Source organism: Xyrauchen texanus, chromosome 23, assembly GCF_025860055.1.
Source record: "Xyrauchen texanus isolate HMW12.3.18 chromosome 23, RBS_HiC_50CHRs, whole genome shotgun sequence".
Lineage (NCBI taxonomy): Eukaryota > Metazoa > Chordata > Actinopteri > Cypriniformes > Catostomidae > Xyrauchen > Xyrauchen texanus.
The window spans coordinates 3,216,913-3,231,466 of NC_068298.1; the positions used below are offsets into that span (position 1 = coordinate 3,216,913).

At 42.5% G+C, this 14,554-nt stretch overlaps 1 protein-coding gene across 8 annotated transcripts in view; it reads left to right on the forward strand.

Moving 5' to 3' along the window:
• Positions 1-7,039, forward strand: part of LOC127663409 (protocadherin gamma-A1-like) — a 68,096-nt gene extending 61,057 nt beyond the window's left edge. For 6 of the 8 annotated variants that reach the window (XM_052154996.1, XM_052154993.1, XM_052154991.1 and 3 more), the window contains 2 exons: positions 4,346-4,443; positions 4,796-7,039. In XM_052154996.1, the coding sequence (XP_052010956.1) occupies positions 4,346-4,443; positions 4,796-5,058 (361 nt within the window). In that variant the 3' untranslated portion in view covers positions 5,059-7,039. The remainder of the gene's footprint in view (positions 1-4,345; positions 4,444-4,795) is intronic. The other 2 variants (XM_052154989.1, XM_052154990.1) reach the window with 1 other exon arrangement.
• The last annotated feature ends 7,515 nt before the right edge of the window (positions 7,040-14,554 follow it).

Genomic DNA, 14,554 nt, shown 5'->3' on the forward strand with positions numbered 1-14,554 from the left:
GAACAAACATAAGATAACCATAATCAGGGGGCCTGGGAAGCGCAGAGGTAAAGACGTTGGCTACTACACCTGGAGTTCGCTAGTTCGAATCCAAAGGGCCTGCTGAGTGACTCCAGCTGGGTCTCCTAAGCAACCAAATTGGCCCTGTTGCTAGGGTGGGTAGAGTCACATGCGGTAACCTCCTTGTGGTCGCTATAATGTGGTTCACTCTTAGTGGGGCATGTTGCGCGTGGATGCCGCGGTGGATGGCGTGAAGCCTCCACACGCTATGTATCCACTGTAATGTGCTCAACAAGCCACATGATAAGATTCGCGGATTGTCGGTCTCAGACGTGGAGGTAACTGAGATTCGTCCTCCGCCACCCGGATTGAGGCGAGACACTACGCCACCACGAGGACTTAGAGGGAATTGGGCGTTCCAAATTGGTGGAGAAAATCCCCCCCAAAAATAGGATAACCATAATCAACATTATAGGCACACCGTGACACAGGATCGACTCAGTGGTCTTAAGAAAATAAGTATCAACCATGAGATTGCTTGGCAGATTTGACAAAGTCATTGATGATTTTGGGAAGTTAAGGGGGCGCCATGTCGGATCTCGCCTAGGGCACCACTGGTCAACTTCAGTTCATTTTGATATCATAACAGCAATTGTTTGTAATTTTAACAAACAGGATGGAAGGTTTAAGAGTGAGAAAACCAACTAACACCAACATAAGACTTGACAGAATCAATCAAATCCATTGCTAATGCTTGCTAATGCTTGTGCTGTTGCTTTCCTGCCAAACATGATGCCACTTCCTGAAGGATGATGTCATTAACATCTAATTGATATGATTTCCATCATCTTTTTTTATCTAATAAATTACATTTACGCATTTGGCAGACGCTTCTATCCAAAGCGACTTACAGAGCACTTATTACAGGGACAATCCCCCCGGAGCAACCTGGAGTTAAGTGCCTTGATCAAGGGCCCAACAGTGGCATCTTGGTGGTGCTGGGGCTTGAACCCCCGACCTTCTGGTCAGTAACCCTGAGCTTCAACCACTGAGTCACCACTGCCCCTACATTAAAGACTTGAGAATGTAAATGCACCTCATAACAGGAATGATTCATCTGCGTATGCAGCTTGATATGTAACCAACAATCTGGTCAACAGGAAGTGATCATCCAAACACAGGATGTGATAATGTTGACCACAGGAAGTGTGATTTCCCTCCAGTGTGTTGAGATGGTGATTATGGAGAAATGAGGCGTCTTATCTTCACACTGATGGACAGGAAGTGGCGTCTGTTCTTCTGAAGTGTCGTGCCAGGATACGGTTTGGATGGTTCTGTGTCTTATGGACGGGATCGGTCGTCTTGTAGTGAAATATCGGAGCTGGTAGCCCAATAGTTTTAGGGTTGGTCTCATAAAGGAAGATGACAATGACCCACAGATTGGCAGTCTTTATATATCATATGAAATGAATAAGTGACTGCTCTCAGATCAGCTCTGGTTCTCATTAGGGTCATTCGCTCTAAAACAACATCATTCAGCCCTGTTCTCCCTCATCTTGGCACTGAGAGTTTATTCCTCTTGAAATGTTTTGGCAAAAACACTGTTTTTCCCTCTTCAAATCTCTCTCTCACTCTCTCTCTCTCTCTCTCCTTCCATTCTTTAATGAACTTTTTCGATCGTGTGCTTCATATAAATAATACAAAAAAATGTATGTTGCATGTGTCCCACTCATGAGTTTCTTTCTTTCTTTCTTCTTCACCTTTATTTCTTTTGTGGTTTGTTCTTCCTTTCTTTTCTTCCCAGTTTTCCCTCCTTTTTTCACACTTCATCTTGTGAGTCTTCTCTTTTCTTTCCGTTGTTCTTTTTCTCCACTCGTCCTGTGGGGACGTCTTGTGTGCAGATGTGCCGCTGTGGTTTATTGTCTGCTGTTTTTGGTGTCGGGTGTTGGGCTGTTTTACGGCCGCTGGGCTTCTATAAGACAGGAAGTGAGAACCCCAGAGACCCTGGCATCCTCTTAAACCCTTTCAGAGACAGATGGCCTTTAGTATTAGCATCTCCTCCTTGTGCTAAAGATACTTCCAGTGAGCAATTCCAACATTTTGAATGATGGTCATACTTTAACATCAGCATGTGAGACGATGCGTTCCAGGAGTTTAGTCTTCTCCATCATGACCTGATTTTTCCAGTCCTGTCTTCAACACTTTTGAATTAACAAGAAGGTTCATGGTCTCTTGGTATTTTTGAGGCCCAATAATCACATCCTGTACTTTATTTATTAATTAAATGCAGTCAACCCTCTCTACTGTTTATGGGGAAGCAGTTAGAACATTATGTACTTGAATCTTTTGTGAAGATCAAATCAATTCATTCCTTTAGGTGTTGCAACGTGTTTATCATCATTATTAAACAAATCATTTAAAAAACGTGGGATTTAAATGCTAATGAAAATCAAGGTGGAAACGCATGGCATCTAATTAGCAAACTGTGATATTATTTTACTGATGTTTAAGTTCCTCGACTTTTCCCTGAGCTGTCCTAGAAGCTTCCCAGACTGGTGTTATTGTGATCGGGAATCTTCACTTCTCACATGCAGAGTAGGGAAGAACATCCGGATCTGAATTTTATGAGGAACAGTTCTGTGTTCATGTAGTCATTAGTAATTAAGAGAATGTTTTTGAAGTAGACTTTTTCATGTTTAATGAACACATGATGTTGTTTAGGTAGCTTTAATCTTTACAAAAAATCTGCTGATTCAGAGTTGTTAGAAATTGGCCTGAAGTTTATTTATTGTCAGTAACCGAGAGAGAGAGAGTGTGTGTGTGTGTGTGTGTGTGTGTGTGTGTGTGAGAGAGAGAGAGAGTTTGTGTGTAAGAGAGAGAATGAGAGTGTGTGAGTGAGTTTGTGTGAGTGAGAGTTTGTGTGTGTGTGTGTGTGTGTGTGTGTGAGAGAGAGTTTGTGTGTAAGAGAGAGAATGAGAGTGTGTGAGTGAGTTTGTGTGAGTGAGAGTTTGTGTGTGTGTGTGTGTGTGTGTGTGTGTGAGAGAGAGTTTGTGTGTAAGAGAGAGAATGAGAGTGTGTGAGTGAGTTTGTGTGAGTGAGAGTTTGTGTGTGTGTGTGTGTGTGTGTGTGTGTGTGTGTGTGTGTGAAAGAATGAGAATGTGTGTGAGAGTTTGTGTGTGAGAGAGAGAATGAGAATGTGTGTGTGTGTGTGTGTGTGTGTGTGTGTGTGAGAGAGAGAGTTTGTGTTTGTGAGAGAGAGAATGAGAATGTGTGAGTGAGTTTGTGTGAGTGAGAGTTTGTGTGTGTGTGTGTGTGTGTGTGTGAGAGAGAGTGTGTGTGTGTGTGAGAGAGAGAGTGTGTGTGAGAGTTTGTGTGTGTGTGTGTGTGTGTGTGTGTGTGAGAAAGAATGAGAATGTGTGTGAGAGTTTGTGTGTGCGTGTGTGTGAGAGAGAGAGAGTGTGTGTTTTGTGTGTGTGTGAGAGTGTGAGAGTTTGTGTGTGTGTGTGAGAGAGAAAGAATATGTGTGAGAGTTTGTGTGTGTGTGTGTGTGTGAGAGAGAATGAGAATGTGTGTGAGAGTTTGTGTGTGTGTGTGTGTGTGTGTGTGTGTGTGAGAGAGAGAGTTTGTGTGTGTGAGAGAGAGAATGAGAATGTGTGTGTGTGTGTGTGTGTGTGTGTGTGAGAGAGAGAGTGTGTGTGTGTGTGAGAGAGAGAATGAGAATGTGTTTGTGTGAGAGTTTGTGTGTGAGAGAGAGAATGAGAGTGTGTGTGTGTGTGTGTGTGTGTGTGTGTGAGAGAGAGAGTTTGTGTGTGTGAGAGAGAGAGTGTGTGTGAGAGTTTGTGTGTGTGTGTGTGTGTGTGTGTGTGTGTGTGTGTGTGTGTGTGTGAGAGAAAGAATGAGAATGTGTGTGAGAGTTTGTGTGTGTTTGTGTGTGAGAGTTTGTGTGTGTGTGTGTGAGAGAGTGTGTGTGTTTGTGTGAGAGAGAATGAGAATTCGTGTGTGTGTGTAATGAGGTAAATTTGAGGGTGATTGGGGCTTTTGTTCACTGCGGATGCAAATGACAGCATTTTAAAGCAAGCCTTTGAAGATCAACTCACCATACACGTTCATTGGTTTGGTGTGTGTTGGTGTGTGTGTGTGTGTGTGCGCGCTCTAGCTTTCAGCAGCTGTACCCTCCCAGTCTCTGCTCATCATTCTCCACCAGATTACCTACATAGAGAGTTGACTGTGTGTTAAAACAAGGGAACAAAATGCCACACACATACACCTGCTGAAGCTGTTGCTGATAGTCGCAGCGGTACAAATCACACTCTGTTTAGCTGACTCCACTTCTTTCTCTCTGCAGGGCTGCTGCCACTCCTGAGGTTGCCGTGGGAACAGGACCCTGGCCCAACCCCCCAACTGAGGCCGAGCAACTCCAGGCGCTGATGGCCGCTGCCAATGGTGAGAATATCAAGCTCTTGCTTCTGTTTTGAATTATTTCTCAATTATTTATATATAATTCTTAATCATTTTTTTGTGTGTAATGAACATTATGCAGCCAACGTTGTTGAGTGAGATTATATTGTTGAACCCAGAGCACTCCTGTAAACAAGCCATTGCAACGAAAGCTAGAAACAAACTTTAAGAGGAAATGTATGTAAAGGTTCATACTTGTGCCTATTTCAGAGAGCAAAAATGCACAAAATTACACGAGTAGCCAAAAGCATTTGCATCCAAGTACTTGTGTAGAGTGTGTTTGGAGATGAATGGGAGCTGTAATATTCGCAATACCAACTCTTCTATTTTTGTTTAGAGGTAAGTGAGGCGACAAACACTCTGGGACCGGGTACCATGGGTCTGACCACCCGCTACAGCCCGCAATTCACCCTGCAACATGTCCCCGACTACCGGCAGAACGTCTACATCCCCGGCAGCACCGCAACCCTGACCTCCAACCCCCAGCAGCCCCAGCAGGCCCTTCCACCGCCCCAGGCCTCCGCCGCCCAAGCCGAGCCACCCAAAGCCGCCCAAACCCCCGCCAGCAAGAAGAAGTCCACCAAGAAGGAGAAGAAGTAGAGAAGATAAAGGAGGAGGAGGGGTGTATATATGGATAAGTTTAGTGTTCGGGAGCTTGACTCCTTCCTGTGGCATCTGGGGGTTTGCCGGTTGTAACTAATTGACTTACAGTATGTCGAAGTAAACACACCTCTAACACTTGGTTTCCGTAGCGATTAGTGCGTGTTTACTGCACAAGTACTGTAAAAATACTTTTCACGTTGAAGTCCCGATTCCTTTCAATTTCCCGAACTCGCAGAAACACGTTTCATTCTCACTTTTGCCAAGTTTATACAACATTATATTCCTGCATATATCTAGCCAATAATGTGTTTAACATGATCATGGTAAAGTTAAACTGTTCCATGCACCGGATGGAAAGCAGAAATGTGTTATGATTTTTATACCAATCATGCTGTTTTTATTGTTTATACAAAGACACAATGACCATGCATTTCTTTACATGCCCAGTATGCTGTTGCAATGTTTGCTAAATGTATCATTATTACTTGCATCATACCTTTTTTTTTATATGAAAGAATTGCTTAAGATTGTCGTTACCTAAAATACCACTATGGACTTTTCCTCTACGTCAGGTGATCTTTGCTGCATGCTGTTTTCATTGCGCTATAGATAAATCTACACGTCACATGACGCCTACAAATCTACAAATCTCTCATGGATGTGACCTTTAATGAAAGCCTGTTGTGTTCTCTTACAAGTACTCTTAAGAATGGATCCTGAGCCAGAGTTTTCGTTGTGACTCTTCGTGTCCCGGCCGTAATGGGAGTAAGTCCACAGTGGTGGCCGTATCTTCTGTAGTATTCGGTATTTTATTCTGATAAGTGTTGAAGTTCTCCATCAGTGCTGGTTGTAATGATACTCATTACAGGCATCTGCTGTTTTAAAATAATGCTGAAATATTTCTTAAACTGTCCGTCCATGATGAAGCCGCCCTGTAATAACAATTCAGATCCACAGGGGGTGAGATAGACAAAACCTCTGTTCCCAAATCTAGTGAGCTGCCTACTTAGACAGCATTTTTAGGTGTCATACTAGACACTACTCCAAAATCATGCTGTCTTTTAAGACATCATTTATAGGCCACCTTCAAGAGTTGAGAGACGTTTTGATGTCAAGTATCAATTGAATTAGTAGGCAGCACACTGGCTATTAGACGAGAGGGAAAAATTGGAGTTAAAGGTCACTGAATGTACAGTAACGACAGGTCAACCGTGTTCATATAGTCCAAACCGAACGATTAAGACCAGAGTCAGCTGTTTGCGCAGATGCCACTTTGGAAATGAGGTGAAACTACTTACTGATAATCCATCCAAATACAAATCTGCAGCTGTGTTCGTACCCTTGTTGGCGTGACACTCTTTTGTAAATAGCAATCACCCCTTAAAAACACAAACAAAACCTTTATAACCTGCTCAAAGGAATGGCTCACTACTGGAATGTGTCACGTTATTTTGCTTTTCAGAAAAAGAAAAAAATGACTATAAAAACACACATTTGAAACACTAAGTACGTGTAGTTGTTAAGTATATGTGTAGTTATTTAGTACGATGAAGGCTAACTAACGCACCTGTAAATAAAGAGTTTAACTTTTACTTACGGAAATTAACAGTGACACTCTTAGTCTAGAAGTTGTGATGTTATGCATATATTTTTGTGTTCATCCTTTCTCCTGCCATGTAAAGACATCATTTAGCGTGTCTCTGTTGTGCATACATGTGCGAATGCTTCTTAATGTCTATATGAAGAATCTGAATAGATCTATATATCTGTATGTGTGTTCTGATGCTGTAATCTTGCTGTAACATCTCTTAAAACGCTTTGATTCCCATCTCTTAAAACGCTTTGATTCCCACCTCCTGTGTGCTACCTGCATTTTATATGCTAATATTTATATTGCAGTTTTATTTTTTTCTCTTCTTGACCACTGACATTTCAAATTAAACGTTCTCAAACCATTCATTCTGCCTGCAAATGTATAATTATTCTGAAAGTCTCTAAATTTGGAAGACAATTCAATGTTGCTAAATTTATAGTGAGGCAAGAGTGGCAATATTTCAAGTGTCCGACAAATTATAAAATGTTTTATGACATCATGTGTTAATTTTATGGCTACAAGGAATATTTTTATTAGTTGCAAAAAACAAACCCTTATGGTAAAAAATATAAATGAAAGAAATATACACTTCACCTCACATTTAAACCTACAGTTTTGAAGTTGGATAAAAAAAAAAAAAAAGAGTTAGTTATTTCTATAAAAAGGTGCATAAAGTGTCATCTTACATACAGTTTTTCCACAGTCTTTGCAAATGAAATAGTTTGCCCAATGTTCCGTGAACACCCGGGATTGTCCCGTCAAAACACTAAAAACTCTGTCTAATGGAGCACCAGACTCCCAGGGGTCCAATTTGCCTTTAAGAACAACTGAAGTGTTTCTAAAACCCCCCTCTTCATAATCATCCTTAAAAACACTGCTGTGCATGAGCAATAGTATTACAATTCAAGGACTATCCAGGATTGAAACAAGAATTGCATTCACAGTAACACACTGACAATGGATGTCTATGGGCCGAAATGTGAATATAAAATTTTTGTTAAAGCACATATTAATTCTCTTATGTTATATATTTGCAGTGTTTGAATTTAAATTGTCTCTTTCTGGTCTCTTTGAATATACTGTATGAAGGTTACCATGTTTGTAAGATGTGCATTGTCATGACAGGAGGATTTCAGTTACACAGACAAACATAGCAAGCAATTTAATCACACTATTTTCCCTTACACTACTCACCCTTAAACACCCACTCTTATACACCCTTACACACTCACTCTTATACACCCACTCTTATACACCCTTACACAACCACTCTTAAACACTCACCCTTACACACTCACTCTTATACACCCACTCTTATACACCCTTACACAACCACTCTTAAACACTCACCCTTAAACACTCACCCTCACCCACTCACCCTTACACACTCACGCTTATACACCCTTACACAACCACTCTTATACACCCACTCTTATACACCCTTACACACTCACTCTTATACACCCACTCTTATACACCCTTACACACTCACTCTTATACACTCACTCTTATACACCCTTACACACTCACTCTTATACACCCTTACACAACCACTCTTATACACCCACTCTTATACACCCTTACACACTCACTCTTATACACCCACTCTTATACACCCTTACACAACCACTCTTAAACACTCACCCTTACACACTCACTCTTATACACCCACTCTTATACACCCTTACACAACCACTCTTAAACACTCACCCTTAAACACTCACCCTTACACACTCACCCTTACACACTCACGCTTATACACCCTTACACAACCACTCTTATACACCCACTCTTATACACCCACTCTTATACACCCTTACACACTCACTCTTATACACTCACTCTTATACACTCACTCTTATACACCCTTACACAACCACTCTTATACACCCACTCTTATACACCCTTACACACTCACTCTTATACACCCACTCTTATACACCCTTACACAACCACTCTTATACACCCACTCTTATACACCCTTACACACTCACTCTTATACACCCACTCTTATACACCCTTACACAACCACTCTTATACACCCACTCTTATACACCCTTACACACTCACTCTTATACACCCACTCTTATACACCCTTACACAACCACTCTTATACAACCACTCTTATACACCCACTCTTATACACCCTTACACAACCACTCTTATACACCCACTCTTATACACCCTACACACTCACTCTTATACACCCACTCTTATACACCCTTACACAACCACTCTTATACACCCACTCTTATACACCCTTACACAACCACTCTTATACAACCACTCTTATACACCCACTCTTATACACCCACTCTTATACACCCTTACACAACCACTCTTATACACCCACTCTTATACACCCTTACACACTCACTCTTATACACCCACTCTTATACACCCTTACACAACCACTCTTATACACCCACTCTTATACACCCACTCTTATACACCCACTCTTATACACTCACTCTTATACACTCACTCTTATACACCCACTCTTATACACCCTTACACACTCACTCTTATACACCCACTCTTATACACTCACTCTTATACACCCACTCTTATACACTCACTCTTATACACCCTTACACAACCACTCTTAAACACTCACCCTTACACACCCACTCTTATACACCCTTACACACCCACTCTTAAACACTCACTCTTATACACCCTTACACACTCACTCTTATACACCCACTCTTATACACCCACTCTTATACACCCTTACACACTCACTCTTATACACCCACTCTTATACACCCTTACACACTCACTCTTATACACCCTTACACAACCACTCTTAAACACTCACCCTTAAACACTCACCCTTACACACTCACTCTTATACACCCACTCTTATACACCCTTACACACCCACTCTTATACACCCTTACACACCCACTCTTATACACCCTTACACAACCACTCTTAAACACTCACCCTTAAACACTCACCCTTTCACACTCACTCTTATACACCCTTACACACTCACTCTTATACACCCACTCTTATACACCCTTACACACCCACTCTTATACACCCACTCTTATACACCCTTACACACCCACTCTTAAACACTCACCCTTACACACCCACTCTTATAAACCCTTACACACCCACTCTTATACACCCTTACACACTCACCCTTACACACCCACTCTTATACACCCTTACACACTGACCCACCCTTACACACCCACTCTTAAACACTCACCCTTACACACTCACTCTTATACACCCACTCTTATACACCCTTACACACTGACCCACCCTTACACACCCACTCTTAAACACTCACCCTTACACACCCACTCTTATACACCCTTACACAACCACTCTTAAACACTCACCCTTACACACTCACCCTTACACACCCACTCTTATACACCCTTACACACCCACTCTTAAACACCCTTACACACTCACTCTTATACACCCACTCTTATACACCCTTACACAACCACTCTTAAACACTCACCCTTAAACACTCACTCTTATACACCCACTCTTATACACCCTTACACACTGACCCACCCTTACACACCCACTCTTAAACACTCACCCTTACACACTCACTCTTATACACCCACTCTTATACACCCACTCTTATACACCCTTACACACTCACCCACCCTTACACACCCACTCTTATACACCCTTACACACCCACTCTTATAAACCCTTACACAACCACTCTTAAACATTCACCCTTAAACACTCACCCTTAAACACTCACTCTTATACACCCTTACACACTCACTCTTATACACCCACTCTTATACACCCTACACACTGACCCACCCACTCTTAAACACTCACCCTTACACACCCACTCTTATACACCCTTACACACTTACTATTATACACCCACTCTTATACACCCTTACACACTGACCCACCCTTACACACCCACTCTTACACACTCACCCACCCACTCTTATAAACCCTTACACATCCACTCTTATACACCCTTACACACTCACCCACCCTTACACACCCACTCTTATACACCCTTACACACCCACTCTTATAAACCCTTACACACCCACTCTTATACACCCTTACACACTCACCCTTACACACCCACTCTTATATACCCTACACACTCACACACCCTTACACACCCACTCTTATAAACCCTTACACACCCACTCTTATAAACCCTTACACACTCACCCACCCTTACACACCCACTCTTATACACCCTTACACACTCACCCACCCTTACACACCCACTCTTATAAACCCTTACACACCCACTCTTATACACCCTTACACACTCACACACCCTTACACACCCACTCTTATACACCCTTACACACCCACTCTTATACACCCTTACACACTCACTCTTATACACCCACTATTATACACCCTTACACACTGACCCACCCTTACACACCCACTCTTAAACACTCACCCTTACACACCCACTCTTATAAACCCTTACACAACCACTCTTAAACATTCACCCTTAAACACTCACCCTTACACACTCACTCTTATACACCCTTACACACTCACTCTTATACACCCACTCTTATACACCCTTACACACTGACCCACCCTTACACACCCACTCTTAAACACTCACCCTTACACACCCACTCTTATACACCCTTACACACTCACACACCCTTACACACCCACTCTTATACACCCTTACACAACCACTCTTATACACCCTTACACACTGACCCACCCTTACACACCCACTCTTATACACCCTTACACACTCACTCTTATACACCCTTACACACTCACTCTTATACACCCTTACACACTCACTCTTATACACCCACTCTTATACACCCTTACACACTCACTCTTATACACCCACTCTTATACACCCTTACACAACCACTCTTATACAACCACTCTTATACACCCACTCTTATACACCCTTACACAACCACTCTTATACACCCACTCTTATACACCCTTACACACTCACTCTTATACACCCACTCTTATACACCCTTACACAACCACTCTTATACACCCACTCTTATACACCCTTACACAACCACTCTTATACAACCACTCTTATACACCCACTCTTATACACCCACTCTTATACACCCTTACACAACCACTCTTATACACCCACTCTTATACACCCTTACACACTCACTCTTATACACCCACTCTTATACACCCTTACACAACCACTCTTATACACCCACTCTTATACACCCACTCTTATACACCCACTCTTATACACCCACTCTTATACACTCACTCTTATACACTCACTCTTATACACCCACTCTTATACACCCTTACACACTCACTCTTATACACCCACTCTTATACACTCACTCTTATACACCCACTCTTATACACTCACTCTTATACACCCTTACACAACCACTCTTAAACACTCACCCTTACACACCCACTCTTATACACCCTTACACACCCACTCTTAAACACTCACTCTTATACACCCTTACACACTCACTCTTATACACCCACTCTTATACACCCACTCTTATACACCCTTACACACTCACTCTTATACACCCACTCTTATACACCCTTACACACTCACTCTTATACACCCTTACACAACCACTCTTAAACACTCACCCTTAAACACTCACCCTTACACACTCACTCTTATACACCCACTCTTATACACCCTTACACACCCACTCTTATACACCCTTACACACCCACTCTTATACACCCTTACACAACCACTCTTAAACACTCACCCTTAAACACTCACCCTTTCACACTCACTCTTATACACCCTTACACACTCACTCTTATACACCCACTCTTATACACCCTTACACACCCACTCTTATACACCCACTCTTATACACCCTTACACACCCACTCTTAAACACTCACCCTTACACACCCACTCTTATAAACCCTTACACACCCACTCTTATACACCCTTACACACTCACCCTTACACACCCACTCTTATACACCCTTACACACTGACCCACCCTTACACACCCACTCTTAAACACTCACCCTTACACACTCACTCTTATACACCCACTCTTATACACCCTTACACACTGACCCACCCTTACACACCCACTCTTAAACACTCACCCTTACACACCCACTCTTATACACCCTTACACAACCACTCTTAAACACTCACCCTTACACACTCACCCTTACACACCTACTCTTATACACCCTTACACACCCACTCTTAAACACCCTTACACACTCACTCTTATACACCCACTCTTATACACCCTTACACAACCACTCTTAAACACTCACCCTTAAACACTCACTCTTATACACCCACTCTTATACACCCTTACACACTGACCCACCCTTACACACCCACTCTTAAACACTCACCCTTACACACTCACTCTTATACACCCACTCTTATACACCCACTCTTATACACCCTTACACACTCACCCACCCTTACACACCCACTCTTATACACTCTTACACACCCACTCTTATACACCCTTACACAACCACTCTTAAACACTCACCCTTACACACTCACTCTTATACACCCTTACACACTCACTCTTATACACCCACTCTTATACACCCTTACACACTGACACACCCACTCTTAAACACTCACCCTTACACACCCACTCTTATACACCCTTACACACTTACTCTTATACACCCACTCTTATACACCCTTACACACTGACCCACCCTTACACACCCACTCTTACACACTCACTCTTATACACCCTTACACACCCACTCTTATACACCCTTACACACTCACCCACCCTTACACACCCACTCTTATACACCCTTACACACCCACTCTTATAAACCCTTACACACCCACTCTTATACACCCTTACACACTCACCCTTACACACCCACTCTTATATACCCTTACACACTCACACACCCTTACACACCCACTCTTATAAACCCTTACACACCCACTCTTATAAACCCTTACACACTCACCCACCCTTACACACCCACTCTTATACACCCTTACACACTCACCCACCCTTACACACCCACTCTTATAAACCCTTACACACCCACTCTTATACACCCTTACACACTCACACACCCTTACACACCCACTCTTATACACCCTTACACACCCACTCTTATACACCCTTACACACTCACTCTTATACACCCACTATTATACACCCTTACACACTGACCCACCCTTACACACCCACTCTTAAACACTCACCCTTACACACCCACTCTTATAAACCCTTACACAACCACTCTTAAACATCTCACCCTTAAACACTCACCCTTACACACTCACTCTTATACACCCTTACACACTCACTCTTATACACCCACTCTTATACACCCTTACACACTGACCCACCCTTACACACCCACTCTTAAACACTCACCCTTACACACCCACTCTTATACACCCTTACACACTCACACACCCTTACACACCCACTCTTATACACCCTTACACAACCACTCTTATACACCCTTACACACTGACCCACCCTTACACACCCACTCTTATACACCCTTACACACTCACTCTTATACACCCTACACACTCACTCTTATACACCCTTACACACTCACTCTTATACACCCACTCTTATACACCCTTACACACTCACTCTTATACACCCACTCTTATACACCCTTACACAACCACTCTTATACAACCACTCTTATACACCCACTCTTATACACCCTTACACAACCACTCTTATACACCCACTCTTATACACCCTTACACACTCACTCTTATACACCCACTCTTATACACCCTTACACAACCACTCTTATACACCCACTCTTATACACCCTTACACAACCACTCTTATACAACCACTCTTATACACCCACTCTTATACACCCACTCTTATACACCCTTACACAACCACTCTTATACACCCACTCTTATACACCCTTACACAC